Source organism: Pongo pygmaeus, chromosome 23, assembly GCF_028885625.2.
Source record: "Pongo pygmaeus isolate AG05252 chromosome 23, NHGRI_mPonPyg2-v2.0_pri, whole genome shotgun sequence".
NCBI lineage: Eukaryota > Metazoa > Chordata > Mammalia > Primates > Hominidae > Pongo > Pongo pygmaeus.
In genome coordinates, this window is record NC_085931.1 from 43112931 (window position 1) to 43129085 (window position 16155).

The 16155-nt window shown below is 42.8% G+C and overlaps 1 protein-coding gene across 1 annotated transcript; it reads right to left on the reverse strand.

Moving 5' to 3' along the window:
- Positions 1-609: 609 nt before the first annotated feature.
- On the reverse strand, positions 610-4558 carry LOC129023412 (ret finger protein-like 3). Its single transcript, XM_054470114.2, has 2 exons — positions 3937-4558; positions 610-1523 (listed from the first exon to the last, which is right to left on the reverse strand). Exons 1-2 carry the CDS (start codon positions 4307-4309, stop codon positions 910-912), a joined length of 987 nt encoding a protein of 328 aa, XP_054326089.1. The 5' UTR covers positions 4310-4558; the 3' UTR covers positions 610-909.
- Positions 4559-16155: the final 11597 nt, after the last annotated feature.

A 16155-nucleotide genomic window follows, 5' to 3' on the forward strand; every position in this document is an offset into this window, starting at 1 on the left:
CACGCGTAACAGTCCCTGATTATCCTTTTAATGCTCAACAGTTTGGTAGACATGGCCCCTCTTTCATTTCTAATATTAGTAATGTGTGGTTTTTTTTTTTTTGCTTTGTTAGCCTGCAGAGGTTTATTAATTGTAACAATTATAATTAATAATTATAATAATTAATTGGGGGGAATTATCGTTGTTAATGTAGATGAACGCACATCCAGGAAAATGTTACCTGTACTGAGCAATGATGGCAACAACTTGTCTTTTCAGTTCTGGATAGGACATAGGCATTTATCCAGCTCTCTGTTCAAATACACACACACCCACACATACACACACATACACACGCTCACGCATTTACTATGAATAAAATCTACTGTACTCCTATCATTTAGAAAATCACATAATCCATCTGGGTGCAGTGGCTCACGCCTGTAATCTCGGCACTTTGGGAGGCTGAGGCGGGTGAATCCTGAGGTCAAGAGTTCAAGACCAGCCTGGCCAACATGGTGAAATCCTGTCTCTACTAAAAATACAAAAAATTAGCTGGGGTTGGTGGTGGGTGCCTGTAATCCCAGCTACTCAGGAGGCTGAGGAAAGAAAGTCACATAATCCATTAGGTGATATTCCAATGTTTATTTAACTCATAACTTCTATAATACATTAATTTGAACTTACAGAAATAAAAAAGCATTTGGAAATTGATCCCAGAATACAGAATATTTCTATAGGAAACAAGATGTGAACCATAAAACTCAATGAGTTGGATAGTGGCAATAATTACTACTTAGGACTCAATTTACAAACTAATCAAATTGGATTAAGTATAATCATGAAATGTCCCATATTTTTCTCCTGTGACTTTGTATAATGCTTTTACCAAGTAGAGAGTTCCTAAGTCTACCCATCCAAGTAATTTTCTTAACCTGTTTTTTGTTTTTTTGCAGTGGGGGTTTGTTTGGCCTCCCCAGGATGGACTGGAGCATCAGTAGTGCCTGAGTTCATCACAGGACAGATGCTCAAGACACCCTGATCACCATTAGGTGGAATTGAAGGAGCCAAAAACGGGCGCAGTGGCTCCTCAGCAGAGACGCTCCTGAATGTATAGACATGGGAACCACCTTCAGCATCAAAAAAGGAAACGTTCTGCATGCCCGTATCCAGAAAAATCCCCACTCGCTGTAACTTGCGGTCTACAAAGAGGAAAGTCAGCGGCTCCGTGTTGGCAGAGAGGCGGCTTCCATCCCTCAAACTCACAGTCCAGAATCCACGCTCTGTGGTCAGCTGGATCCTCCCTTTGCGGTGAACAGATTCTCTGCAGACTCCCAGGTCCCATTCTGTGCTTGTTCCCACGTCCACCTCCCAGTAGTGGCGGCCACAGGTAAAGCGAGGGGAGCCCAGGACACAAATGGACACGTCAAATCTCTCAGCAAGGTCTTGCCGATTCTGTCTGATGCGCCCACTTCGGACGCTCCTGAGGTCGTCAGAAATGAGGAGGAAGTCGTTGGCTGTGTCGGCATCCAAGGTCATATCCACTGTGAAAAGGAAAAAAGTTGCTCAGCAAATGGACAGAAGCCAACCCCATGCCTCTCCCCTACTTCCAAGGCCCAAATATCTCTTGACTTTGGTTTCTTTAATTCTCTTCTTCCCCCAAAATCAAAACGTTTCAAGAGGCAACTTCTCTGACTAGTTCAAATTCTCATAGGTATGCTTTGTGGCAATACCCAACTCTTATTCACAGTAGCAATTATTTTACTTTATGTCACATGTTTGCTTCATTGGACTTTTCTTCATTTAGAGTGGAGGGTCTCTGAAGGCAGACACCATGCCCCCTTTCTACCACCTTGATGGGTGAAAAAATGAGTGATAATTAAGACAATGCAAATGGTCGATGTGAAATATGTTTCTGCTTCCACCTTGTATTGCTCAATTCAGTATATAGAGCATGATTCCAGGCCTTTGTTTTCCATGTCTGTAAACAAATTAATTGTGCACGGTTCTGACAGCAGATAGGGGATCTCTGCAGCTGACAATGTGATGACAATGTGATGACAGAGGTGCCAGTCCTGGACATTAGGAGGCTCCAAGGCCAGGAGGAGGAGGGGGGCCTTAGAAGAAAGAATGTTTTCCATCCTACATGGGAGGTGAGACCTTAAGCAAAACAATGGTAAATTTTGGAGCGAAGAGAAAGGTATTTGAAAGTTGTTCGTTGGCCGGGCGCGGTGGCTCACACCTGTAATCCCAGCACTTTGGGAGGCCGAGGCGGACGGATCACGAGGTCAGGAGATTGAGACCATCCTGGCTAACACGTGAAACTCTGTCTCTACTAAAAAACATACACAAAAATTAGCTGGGCATGGTGGCGGGTGCCTGTAGTCCTAGCTACTTGGTAGACTGAGGCAGGAGAATGGCATGAACCCAGGAGGCGGAGCTTGCAGTGAGCAGAGATCGCGCCACTGCACCTCCAGCCTAGGCGGCAGAGCGAGACTCCATCTCAAAAAAAAAAAAGAGAAAGTTGTTCGTCATAACTGACTGATTGTAGAGAATAAGGGCAGCAAATACAAAGGTCAATAATTTAACGCATTGGGTATGTGGTTGACAGGTGAAGCCACCAGTTCTCATGGAGGAGGCAGTGTGATCTGGCCTAGAGAAAATTAATTGTCCAGAGCATTCTGAAAAAAAATCTACAGAACATATGATCCTTCAAGTCAAAAAACTGATATGATCACCAATATAGATTTTATAGATTACAGTAAGACTTGAGGAGATTGATTGCTGTTTGATGGTGAATTAGGGAATGAAATGAGATGAGTGGACATGGACAAGGAAGGAGGAAGAGGGTTCCAAACATGACTTGGGCAGGGTGAATCTGTCCTCCATATTTCAGCAGAGACACAGGTATGGGTAGGTGGATGAGTAGAGATCATGGGTGTCAGGGCAGAAGCTACCAGTGTCAGGGACATAATAGGGACCCACCACCATTTATAGGTGTAATTCTTTGCCCAGGCTGACCATAACCTCTTCATTTAAATATCCCTTTTCTCCAGAGTTATGGAGAGTGATACTATTTTCTGTAGCCAGGACCACTGTTGAAGCCCATGGCACACGGATGAGGAGACCAGCGTCTGCAACTCGCCCCACACTCACAGAAACAAACACCATAGATGCTCCATTCCAAACTCTTCCCAACCCTGGGGTGAGGTTGTTTGGTACAATGGGTGCCAGTATTCACTGTGCATTAGAATTACCAGGCCCATTTTAATGTCAAAGTCCTGGGAACCTTTGCTAGAGAGAAATTCAATTTCAGTTTCTCTATGTTTTTTCTACTCAGCAAAGTCCCCAAGCCAGCGGGATCAATCCTGAGACTTCCCAGTTCAGCATCTGCATTTTAACAAGATCCCCAGGTAATCTGAGCACATTAAGTTTAGAGAATCCCTTGTCTAACCCATGACATAGACATCAGGTTTTTTTTTTTTTTTTGAGACGGAGTCTCACTCTGTCACCCAGGCTGGAGTGCAGTAGCGCAATCTTGGCTTACTGCAAGCTCCGCCTCCCCAGGTTAACACCATTCTCCTGCCTCAGCCCCCGAGTAGCTGGGACTACAGGCGCCCGCCACCATGCCTGGCTAATTTTTTTATTTTTAGTAGAGTCAGGGTTTCACCGTGTTAGCCAGGATGGTCTCGATCTCCTGACCTCGTGATCCACCCGCCTCGGACTCCCAAGTGCTGGCATTACAGACATGAGCCACCGCGCCCAGCCTTTTTATTTTTATTTTTGGAGATCACCAGGTGATTCTGTATGTTGTCAGGGCTGAGAATCTGATGAAGAAGCATCTCAATTTTAGGTGCCAGACAGCAGCTAATCCCCATATGGAATGAGGGGCCAGTTGCACAAATGATTTTTCTTGGTCTGTTCTTGGGAAGGGGGCAGGGTATACAGATTCCTTACCTTGGAACTTCCGCATCCTTGGGTTCATCTGCAGAATCTTCTTCAGCTTGGGCTCCAGTTCCTTGATGTGGGAAACCAGCCTCTCTAGCTTTCGATTGGGCCTGAGGTTGTTCCTCTGAGAGACCGTGGAACAGCAACAGCAAAGTAGATCCTCCCCATGGGGCTCCTTCTGCAGTGAATTGATGCATTTGAGGCAGACGGCGCATCCACACTCCAGGGACATTGGTTTCTCTAGATAGTCTGAGCAGACGGGACAGCTGCTTGCTTCTTGGAAGAGTGCAGCCATGTCCACTGCCAGGGGAAAAGTACACAAGGGAAGAAAATTTCCGTGAGGTGAAAGCCTGTTAGTTGTGACAAGTGACAACCTTTTCATTCATAGAGGTATTGTGTTCCAGCTTTGTCACTCCAAGAACAAGACCATGAGTACAAACACTCAAGCACATCCCCCCACCCCCCATCTTCAGAGATTTGAAGTTCTATTGGGAAAGAAAGTCACGAATCATCACTGTGTTCTGAGCGGAGGTGGAGGAAGGGTCCATTCTCCTGGTGACCCAGCAGCTGAGCCTGAGCCAGTGACATGGCAGCACCCATGTGAGGAAAAGCAAGCTGGGGTCATTTCACCTCCTCCTGGGGAGCCCGAGCAAGAGATTGATTGATGAACATAAGAATTATGGGCTGGGAGGTCGGGCCCGGTGGCTCATGCCTGTAATCCCAGCACTTTAGGAGGCTGAGGTGAGTGGATCATCTGAGGTCATCAAAAGTTCGAGACCAGCCTGATGGGTGAAACCCCGTCTCTACTGAAAATACAAAAGAAGTAGCCAAGCGTGGTGGCACACACCTGTAATCCCAGAGACTTGGGAGGCCGAGGCAGGAGAATTGCTTGAACCTGGGAGGCAGAGGTTGCAGTGAGCCAAGATCATGCCATTGCACTCCAGCCTGGGCAACAGAGTGAGACACCATCTCAAAAAAAAAAAAAAAAAAAGAGGGGCTGGATGCAGTAGCTCACATCTGTAATCCCAGCACTTTGCGAGGCCAAGGCTGGAAGATCCCTTGAGCCGAGGAGTTTGAGACCAGCCTGGGCAACACAGGAAGACCCCGTCTCTACAAATAATAGAAAAATTAGCAGTGAGCAGAGATCATACCAGGTCACTCCAACCTGGACAACAGAGTTAAGCCCCTGCCTCACCGAAAAAAGAAAAAAAAAAATCACATCCTTCTCCAGCCTTGGAAATGAATACCAAATTGACTGCCACCACTCCTAGACTGGGGGTCCAGGGTGACTGGTTTTCAACTCTGTGGCAACACTCAGACGGCCTTTGTTGAATTCATTAATTACGAATTTCTCTCATTCATCCCCCCAAGTCATAATCCCCATTTCTAGAAATCTAAGGAGGAAAAACACACACACAGGCATGGGCTCACCTCTTCTGCTGGAAGCTCCTCTGTCCTGCAGCTGCTTCCACTGGGAGCTCAGGTCTTGTGGGGAAGGGGCACACGACGGCCTTTTATTGGTGAGATTCCCACCTCCCCCTGGGTCACGCCCTTCCACACCCTCTAACCTAATGAGGCTTTGATTTAATTATAACAGGGAATTAGGTTTTTACTGGTGATATTTCTCCAGTTAATGGTAACTTCAGTAAATCCTTCATCCTGACAGTGTATTTTTCTTTCGTATGAAGGTAAGATTAAATTGCCTTTAGATTAAATTAGGCTTAATGTACTAACTTCAAAAGCTTATTTTAGAGATGTTTCCATCAGTTGTCAGTAAAGATAATTCCTGTAATATGTTGTAGGCTTCAAGCTTTGCTTGGAAACCTAAAGTACTAAGTATGATTGGATTTGCAATTTTACAAAATGGTTTAAATTCATATACATCGGACTCAAAGGTAATTGAGGAAATTCGAGGTAATTTTTACTTATTTTCATTGGTTTATTTCTGGTTTTGAAAAAATTTCATAATTCATAGGAAAAAAATTGAATAATTAGTATTTTGACAAGTGACCATTAAACTTCTTGGACCTCGAGTACTTCACAGAGTGTTAAGATAAAAGTCACAATTAAAAAAAAAAAGATGATTTTCTTGTGAAACCTGTGTTCTCAAATAAAAATTGTTACCCGTGAAGTGAGTTGTGCTTTCTTCCATTTGAATCAACCCCGAATCTTTTCATTTTCATGCCTTTCTGTGTAGTGGGATCTTTACTGCTTTGTTTTCGAATTTCAAATAATTTGAATATAATCTTATCATTTTCCCTATCCCCTTTGGCACATATTAAAGGAATTTTCTCTTTTTGCATAATTAAAAATAAAGACCTAATTTTGGTCAGCTTTAAGTATGATTCCTCATGGGATTAGAGGACTCTGAGACATTCAGGTCTTGTTTTGGTTTACTTTTTTTTCCTCTTTACTTTCAGTTGACATGGAATAATTGTACATATTTATGGCACACAGTAATATTTTGATACATGCATAATGTGTGTAATAATCAAGTCAGGATAATTAGCACACTCTAAACATTTCTTTCTTTCTTTTCTTTTTTTTTTTTTTTGGGACAGAGTCTTGCTCTGTCAGCCAGGCTGGAGTGCAGTGGCACAAACTTGGATCACTGCAACATCTAGCTCCTGGGCTCAAGCAATTCTCCTGCCTCAGCCTCCTGAGTAGCTGGGATTACAGGCATGTGCCACCATGCCTGGCTAATTTTTTTTTTTTTTAGTACAGACAGGGTTTCACCGTTTTGGCCAGGCTAGTCTGTAACTCCTGACCTCAGGTAACCCTCCCGCCTCGGCCTCCCAAAGTGCTGGGATTACAGGCGTGAGCCACCACGCCCAGCCAACATTTATTATTTCTTTGTGATGGGAGCCTTCCTAATCCTCTTAGCTTTTTGAAAATATGCAATCATGTGTAAGTGACCATATTTACCCCACAGTTGTGCTAGAGCCCATTTCTCCCATCTAGCTGTAATTTTATATCCAATTACCGACCTCTCCCCAAGCTCCCCTCCCCCTTACCCTTCCCAGCCTCCGCTAAAGCCCATTTCTCCCATCTAGCTGTAATTCTGTATCCAATAACCAACCTCTCCCCAAGCTCCCCTGCCCCTTACCCTCCCAGCCTCTATACCCACAATTCTATGCTCTGCTTCTGTGAGCTCAGCATTTTTCATTTAGCTCCCATATAGGAGTGAGAACACGCGGTATTTATCTTTCTGGACCTGATTTATTTTGCTTAACATAATGTCCTCCAGGCTGAGACTCAGGTCTTGACCCAGAGAACTGATGAATCTGCAGGTGTCATGGAAATGGCCAGGTTAGTGATTAATTTGTACTTAATTCATAAAATAACAGCTTTGTTTTCAAATTTCAAATAACTTGAATATAATCTATTTCCCCCTCCTAAAATGTATCACATATTAAATAAAGATTTTTTTCTTTGTATATATATTTTTAAAAGACCTACATTTAGTTCTATTAAAAAATGATGTACAATGGGATGAGATCACTCCTCAGGATTCAGTGTCTGAGCAAGAAAACAAGGCTTGGGAGACAGTGTGTAGGGAGCCAGGTTAACTCTATGTGATTAGAATGAATTGGATCCGGTCATAAAGCAATCATTTGGGGTTTGCTCTTTGCTGGATTCTGGATCACTCCACATCCACATGTAAAGACAGAGTCCAGCCCTGGTGTATCCTGTATGTGAGAAAAACTTTCTGCCAAAACCAGGCTGGATACAACATAAAGAGTGTAAGAATGACTTAGGAAATGAGTCAAATTCACAAGATGATCCTTTCAGCTGCTCCAGGGAAGAAGGAACAGACAGACAGCGAGATAGATTTGCAGAAGAGATGTGATGTCAATGAGACAGTAGCACGGTGCAGGGTGAGGCAGCCAGGGCACAGAGAGGCAGCAAAAGCCACTCAGGTGTGGGAGGGACACGGAGCCACGGCCCATAAAACCCAAAGGACAACTGTAACAATACTTTTTAGTATTTAAAAGGCAATTTCTTCTTAATCTACTTAATTGACATTCATGGTTTGAGATGTTCCATATTTTTCTGCTGTAACTTTGTTCCATTATGTTGTAGCAAGCAGAAAAGTTTCTAGCATTGAGCATAAAGTGATTGTCTAAATGGTTTTGTGGCTAAAAGTTTATTTGCCCTGCTCAGGAGAAACTGTAGATTTGTCAATGCCAAGATTAATCACAGGACAGATAGGAAGCCTTGGTCATCGATAATTGAATCTGCAAGAGCATAAAATGGGCACCGTGGCTCTGCAGCAGAAATCTTAGCGAATGTAAAGATATGGGTCCCATCATTAATGTTATAAAAGGAAATCATTCTCATACCCATATCCAGGAAAATGCCTACCCTGCACAGCCCCGGACTCACCCAGAGGGTGGTTAAAGGCACAGTGCTGGCTGCAAAGAGCTTTTCTTTCCTCACACCCACAGTCCAGAAGCCAAGTTCTGAAGACAACACAATTCTCTTGTCGATTAACAGATTTTTGCAGGCACCCAAATCCCATTATTTGCCTGTCCCCATGTCTACCTGCCAGTAATGGCGTCCAGAGGTGAAGCGAGGAGAGCCCAGGACACAGATGACTTGTTTGAATCTCGGCATACTCTCTGCGGTTCTAAGAAATCCATAATGGACACTCCACAGGTCTTCAGAAATGATGAGTCGATTGTTGGCTGTATCAATATCCAGCGTCATATCCACTGTGGAAAGAAAAAAGGTAAATCAGCAAATAGAAACTTCCCTGCGTTCCCTGATTCCGTAGAATTTCTTACAGAAGATTGAAATAGAATTGTAACAAATCCCTCTTGTTCATAGTAAGCATTCTTTTTAAATTTTGATTATTCAACATTTTTTCTTTTAGTACATAAGATCCCTGAAGGCAGAAACCATGTCTGTTGTTTACTCTCAAAATCATAAAATTTAGCAGACTCTGTTCAAATATAGATATCTAATGAATATTCTAGATGATGGAAAAACTACTTATTATACTATTATTAGATCAGGCTGTGTACGGCGGCTTATGTCAGTAATACCAGCAGTTTGGGAGACTGAGGTGGCAGGATCGCTTGAGCCGAGGAATTTGAGACCAACCTGGGCAACATGAAACCACATCTCAAAAAAATTTGTGTGTATGTGTGTGTGTGTCTGTGTGTGTCAGAAATCCAGATTCTCAACCAGCCTAGTCCAATAGAATGATAATTTGCATTTTATAAAAGATCTCCAGGTAATTTTAAATTTTTCTGTAGACATTAAAAAAAATTCAACAATACTTTAAATAACATATTATAAGCCCATATATCCAGAATTATTGTCACTTCCACATGGGGTACACCCATGTTTCAAGGGCCCCATAGCCACTGGTGGCTACTATACCGGGCAGCACAGGTCTAGGGTATGACCTAAATGTTCTATTTTCTTCAAAATCTTCTGTTGTCTCTAATCTATACTCACAGCTGAGAACTGTTGTTTGGTGGGCATACACATTTTAGGTGCCAGAATTCAGCTAATGCCCCTATTTAATGGAGAGCCTTTTGAACAGTTGCTTTTTCCAAGTCTGTTGGTGGGCCAAGTGCGGGTTATACAGATTTCTTACCCTGGAACTTCCGCATCCTTGGGTTTTAATATAGAATTCTTCTCAGCTGGGGCTCTACTTCCTTGATTTTGGAGACCAGTTTTCCCAGCAGGAGATGGGGCCTGATGTCTTTTATAGTGACCACAGAGCAGATGGCGCACAATACATCATCCCCATTGGGCTCCTTTGGAAGTGAACTGATACAGTGGAAGCAGCAGAGATATCCACACTCTAGGTATGTGGGTTTTTATTTTTTTCTTTTTTCTTTTCCTTTTTTTTTTTGAAACGGAGTCTTGCTCTGTTGCCTAGGCTGGAGTGCTGTGGTGCCATCTTGGCTCACTGCAGCCTCTGCCCCTGGGTTCAAGCGATTCTCCTGCCTCAGCCTCATGAGTAGCTGGGATTACAGGCACTGCCACAGCACCTGGCTAATTTTTGTATTTTTAGAAGAGACGGGGTTTCACCATCTTGGCCATGCTGGTCTTGAACTCCTGACCTCGAGATCCACCCACCTCAGCCTCCCAAAGTGCTGGGATTACAGGCGTGAGCCAATGTGCCTGGCTAGTAAGTGGGTTTTTCAGGATAAGATAGGCAGCCGTCACATCGACTTGCTTCTTTAAAATGTTCTGCCATGGCCAGTGTCTGCAGAAAAGGTACATGATATTGGAGTTCAATGAACTGAATGACAATACTCCTTTGGGCTCTTTCACTTTTACATGCATAGAGACATATCCGTGCCTGCTATAAACAATCACTAGTGATAGGTGATAAAAACACTATAAAATACATATAAGAAGAGTCACGGCCTTGAACTTCTAATATCGGAAATGCTAGTTGGAATGAAGGACATGATTCTTCAGTTGAGAAGCTGGTGTTGTGAAGGGTCTGGGCCCAGCGGTCCAGCCACATGTGGTTCTTGAGCACCCCAAATGGGGCTTATTGGAATTGAGATGTGCCTTTGTTGTAACCAAGCGAGTTATAGAGAAACGCCACACTTTGAGACTAATTCAGGAGTCCTTTATTAGCCGGCGACCGAGAGACGCTAACGCTCGAAATTCTCTCAGTCGCGAAGAAGGGACTAGATTTTCTTTTGTACTTTGGTTTAGAGAGGGGAGGGGGAATTGAGCTGAAGCAATCTTACAGAAGTAAAACAGGCAAAAAAGTTGAAAAGACAAATGGTTACAGGAAAACAAACAGTTCCAGGTGCAGGGGCTTTAAATTCATCACAAGGTGATAGGAGTGGGGGCTCCGGACACAAATGCGGGGGCTTTAGAGTACTATCACCTGAGCGAATTCCTGGGCACTGTGGACATAGCTTGCCACAGTACCTTATCAGTTAATTGCACTCTTTGATGTGCTGAGAGTCAGCTTGCACAAGTTAAGTCCTTGAGGGAGGGAGTGGGTAAGGAGCCCTTAATGTCTTGCAAATGAAGGAGCCGAATGGAATCCGTCCGGCTTTCTTAGCTAAGAGAGAGTCAATGAAGTTAATGCAAGTTAGGGTATCACACCTTCAGTGTAAAATGCGCACTGGATTTTGAAGAGGTATGAGAAAAAGAGAATGTAAGTTCTCTTGTTCAGAACTTTGGCCAGGTGTGGTGGCTCACGCCTGTAATCCCAGCACTTTGGGAGGCCGAGGTGGGTAGATCACGAGGTCAGGAGTTCAAGACCAGCCTGACCAACATGGTGAAACCCCATCTCTACTAAAAATACAAAAAAATTTAGCTGGGCTTGGTGGCGCACGTCCGTAATCCCAGCTACTCAGGAGGCTGAGGCAGGAGAATCACTTGAATCGTCTCCGGGAGACGGAGGTTGCAGAGAGCTGAGATCGCACCACTGCACTCCAGCCTGGGCAACACGGTGAGACTCTGTCTCAAAAAAAAAAAAAAAAAAAAAAGGAACTTTTAAAGATTGATCACATGCTGAAATAACACTTTTTTTGTATTAAAATTTACATTTTGTAATTTAATGTGGCTGCTAGAAAACTTATAATTGCATATGTGGATTACATTATATTTCTACTGGACAGCTATGGACTAGACTCGGAGAACCTCCAACACCCCTATCCCCTGCAAAATTGTTCTAATCTGGCTGTGGCAAAAACCCCTCCTAAGTAGCTGAGAGGTTGAATAGGTCAAAGAGAGAAACTCCATCATCTCATCGAGCTGGCCACACTATGATTAAGGAAAATGAAGACTGTCATTTCTCCAGACTGGGTACTGAAAATTTAAGTTCTGCTGTCTGCTTCTAGAAGAGGACCCAGGGTCTCTCTAAGTGCACACACTGTGCCTGGCATTGAGCCGGCCTCAAACAATGTTGTCGAATTCATAGTGACTCCATCCTCCAGCCCTTGCTCTCTAATATCTGCCCTTGGTACGAACCTAGCAAGTCAAGAAAAACTACATAAGCCTGGATGTGCGTCTCCTCCACTAGGCTCTCCCCTGGCCTCCAGCAGCTTCCACCGACAGCTCAGTTGTGAGTGAGCTCCACTTACAAGGGGTTTTTATTGCAAGAGCCCCTCCTCCCCCCTCATTTACATCCTGCTTATCTTCCTTAATCCAATGAGATTTTGATTTAATTATGCCGTAATTTTAACTGAGGTTGTAAACAGGTTACCCCAAGTAAAGATTATTTTAACTTAAGGGTTTTTAAAATTGATATAGACTAATATTGCCATCTCATTCTAAATTAGGCCATGTATATTATGGGTGTTGATAAGATTTGGGATTTCTGTAGCCATCTGCTTAGGATAAATAAAAAGATTCAGGATTAGGGCTGAAACTGTTACAACGAAATATCTGGCAGTAAGATTAATCTATGAATAGAGCTAGTGTCAAGTAGTTTTCTCATGAGAATAATATCTCCTCATGTTTTGATCAAAGAAATCTATCAAACTTACTAAGATGTTTTTTCTAAAATCACACTCATGTGACCATTTATTTAAAGGGACTTTTTCTCCAAGATTGTGAAAATGCACATTTAGAAGTTTGGTTTAAAAGAAACCCTAAAACTGTTCACATACAATCAAGCAGAGCCTTACAAGATCCTGTTTTTGTCGTCGTTTTGTTAGTTACAGTATTAATACTAAGATTTTTAAAAACTTTGATAATTTTACTGTTTCCATTGCATCGCAATATATATAAATATAAAAGTTTACGTATTTAAATGCGTATATATACATTTATAAACAAATGTGTGGATACATTTATTTAAATGCACACTGGAATTGAAAGGCTGAAAAAGAATCTAATTATCTCATTAAGATATTTGAGTGTCAGGCACCTGCAGTCCCAACTACTTGAGAGGCTGAAACGGGATGATTGCTTGAGCCCTGGAGTTCATGACCAGCCTGGGTATCATAGGGAGACCACCCCACTGCCCCCCAAAAATGATCTTTGAAAACTGCATCGTGTAAACCCATGTTTAAATGGCAAAACATTTTGCCAATTAAAATAATTGTGACTTGATTTTTTTTCACTTTCTTCACCGTGGCTACTAGAAAACATGTAATTACATAGATGAGTCACATCATATTTCTATTGTATACTGATACATCCAACGACAACCTCATTGTTTCAGCTCTGGTGAAGGCACCTGTGCTGGAAACATTGTTTCTGATAACCTCAGGAGTGTCCAAAGTGGGCATTCAAAATAGAAATAAAAGAGAGACCGGAGAGATTCACCAAGTCAATTTACACCCCGAGCTCTCCTTGGGCGACCTCTGGCTGCCATACTGGGAATAAATGTGGGAATAGGCAAAGAATGGGATTTCACCATTTTCAGGTTGTTCTCTGTTGTCATATAGAGTTGCTACTGATTTTTATGTGTTGATTTTATATCCTAAAACTTCACTAAGTTTGTCATTTCTAACAGTTTTTTGGTGCGGTCTTTAGGTTTTTCCAAATATAAGATTATATCATTTACAAGTAAGGCCAATAAGACTTCTTTTCCAATTTGAGAGCCTTCAATCTTATTATTTGCGATTGGTCTGTTCAGGTTTTTTGTTTCTTTCTGATTCAATCTTGGTAGGTTATATGTGCCCAGGAATCTGTGCATTTCCTCTAGGCTTCCCAATTTGTCAGTATTAAAATATAGTCACTCATAATAGTCTCTAATGATCCTTTGTATTTCTGGGTTTCCAGTTGTAATGTCTCCTTTTTCATTTCTGATTTCTTAACTTATTTGGGTCTTCTTCTTCTTCTTCTTTCTTAGTTAGCCTAGCTCACAGTTTGTCAGTTTTGTTAATCTTTTCAAAAAATCAACTTCTTGGCTGAGCACAGTGGCTCATGCCTGTAATCTCAGCACTTGGGAGGCTGAGGTAGGAGGACTGCTTGCAGCAGGAGTACAGGACCAGCCAGGGCAACACAGTAAGACCCTCGTCTCTACAAAAAATGGAAAAATTCACAGGACATGATGGTGTGCACCTATAGTCTCAGCTACTTGAGAGGCTGAGGTGGGAGGATTGCTTGAGCCTGGAGTCCAAGGCTGCAGTGAGCCAGGATCATACCACTGCACTCCAGACTGGGTGACAGAGCGAGACCCTGTCTAAAACAAAAAAACGAAAGACAAAAAACCCAACTTTTCCTTTCACTGTGAGTTTTTTAAGTCTCTATTTTGTTTAATTCTGCTCTGATCTTTTTTATCTCTTTTCTTCTCATTTTGGGTTTGGTTTGTTCTTGCTTTTCAAGTTCTATGAGGTACATTGTTAGCTTGTTTATTTGAAAGCATTCTACTTTTTTGCTGTCAGCATTTATTGCTATTAACTTCCCTGTCAGTACTGCTTTTATTATACACCATAGATTTTGGTATATTGTGTTTTCATTTGCATCTGTTTCAAGACATTTTTCAATTTCCATCTTCATTTCTTCATTGACCCAATGGTTCGGTAGCATGTGACTTAACTTATTTCTTTTTGTAGGCTCCAAAACTCTGTTTGTTATTGATTTTTTGTTCTATTTCATTGTGGTCTGAGAAGATTACTTAATATGATTTCAATTTTTAAATATTTTTGAGACTTGCTTTGTGACCTAACATGTGGTCCATCCTGGAAAGGATCCCATGCGTGGAGGAGAAGAATGTAGATTCTGCAGCTGTTCATCTGTTAGGTCTACTTAGCCTATAATGCAGCTTCAATCTGACTTATTTTACATGATTTTATTTTATTTTACCTAGATGATCTAGGCATTTCTAAAACTGGGGTGTTGAATTCCCTAATTATTATTGTATTAGAATCTCATTAGCTCTAATAATATTTACTTTCTATATCTGGGTGCTCCTGAGTTAGGTGCATATATATTTATAATTGTTATATCCTCTTGCTGCTTTGATCTCTTCATCATTATATAACGACCTGCTATGTCTCTTTTTATGTTTTTTGACTTAATGTCTATTTTGTCTGACACAAGTGTAGCTACTCCTGAATGCTTTTGGTGAGCCTTTCGTTTTTCAACATTTGCAGTGAATCCCTGTTTCTTAGGGGACAGGGCTGTGAAAACATATCCCTAAAAGTCCCACGAGGCTGAGAGGCTGAAGAAAGAAGCTGACAAATCCACTTTCTTAGAAACATTTAATAGGGACTTATGAACAGAAGCCCTGTCTATGTCTCTGGTTGTGGTAAGAGAAGATAGTGAATCCCTGCACCATTATCCCCCAGACCCTCTAGGGCTTATATACTATATAGAAAGGGTGAATTACAAGGGATGTGTAGGATAATTGAAGTAGAGTAACATCAAGGTTGTTTGACCAAAAGGCAGGATTCATGGCAAGTACCTGCTCTTACGCAGGAACAACAGGTAAACTGGAACTCTTAGAGGCCTCCTGGAACAGGGGTTCATCAGAGGCCAACACGGCAAATATCAGCACCCAAGATAGAGTTGCTTTGGCCTCCACCCCCAGTCCAGCTCTTACAATCTCATGTGCCCTCCTCTTCCACGATGGGCCCTCAGTCTTTAGGGAGGATGCTTGATATGGTATACTTTTAGCAGCAGAGCATTGGCAATGGAAAACAGATTGGGCCCAGTGGGGTTCCAAATGAGGGAGAATCACAAGCTGTTGAATCATCTCTAGTCTTGGAATGAGAAGGGCACCATCCCCAGCACAGAATGGGCATCCATTTGTTGTCTGATGGAGGCTGTGTCAGAATCCTATTCAGTTAGGAATCGGGGCCAGGGGACACTAGGTCAAGGCAGGGTAAATGTGACTTGAGGGCTACAGGCAGGAACAGGCTTTCACAGGACTCAGCTACCCTAGACCCCATCTCACCAGGCCCTACTTTCTCCCTCACTCATGTGGCTCAGCCCCCACCTTGTGCCCCTACAGCCTGAGGTCAGAGACACATTCATCCCAGGGTAGCTGACAGCAGGTGAGGTGGCTTTGGGAGATGCACTTCCCAGCTCTCCTCATCAGTCCTGGGCATTGTCAGGCCCCCCCTCAGTGTTTCCAGCACAGGTGCCTTTACCAGAGCTGCTGGGTGGCCAGGCCAGGCCTGGGACAGAGCCATCTTGCGGCAGATAAATGTGTTCTTTTGGAACTTAATCACAGCCACCCCAACCCCGAATCACAACCTACAAGTTGGAAGGAAACTTAAGGGTCCTGATTCTCACCACTCTTTCCGGCCTCATTTCATGGATGTAAAGGCTGAGCCTCTG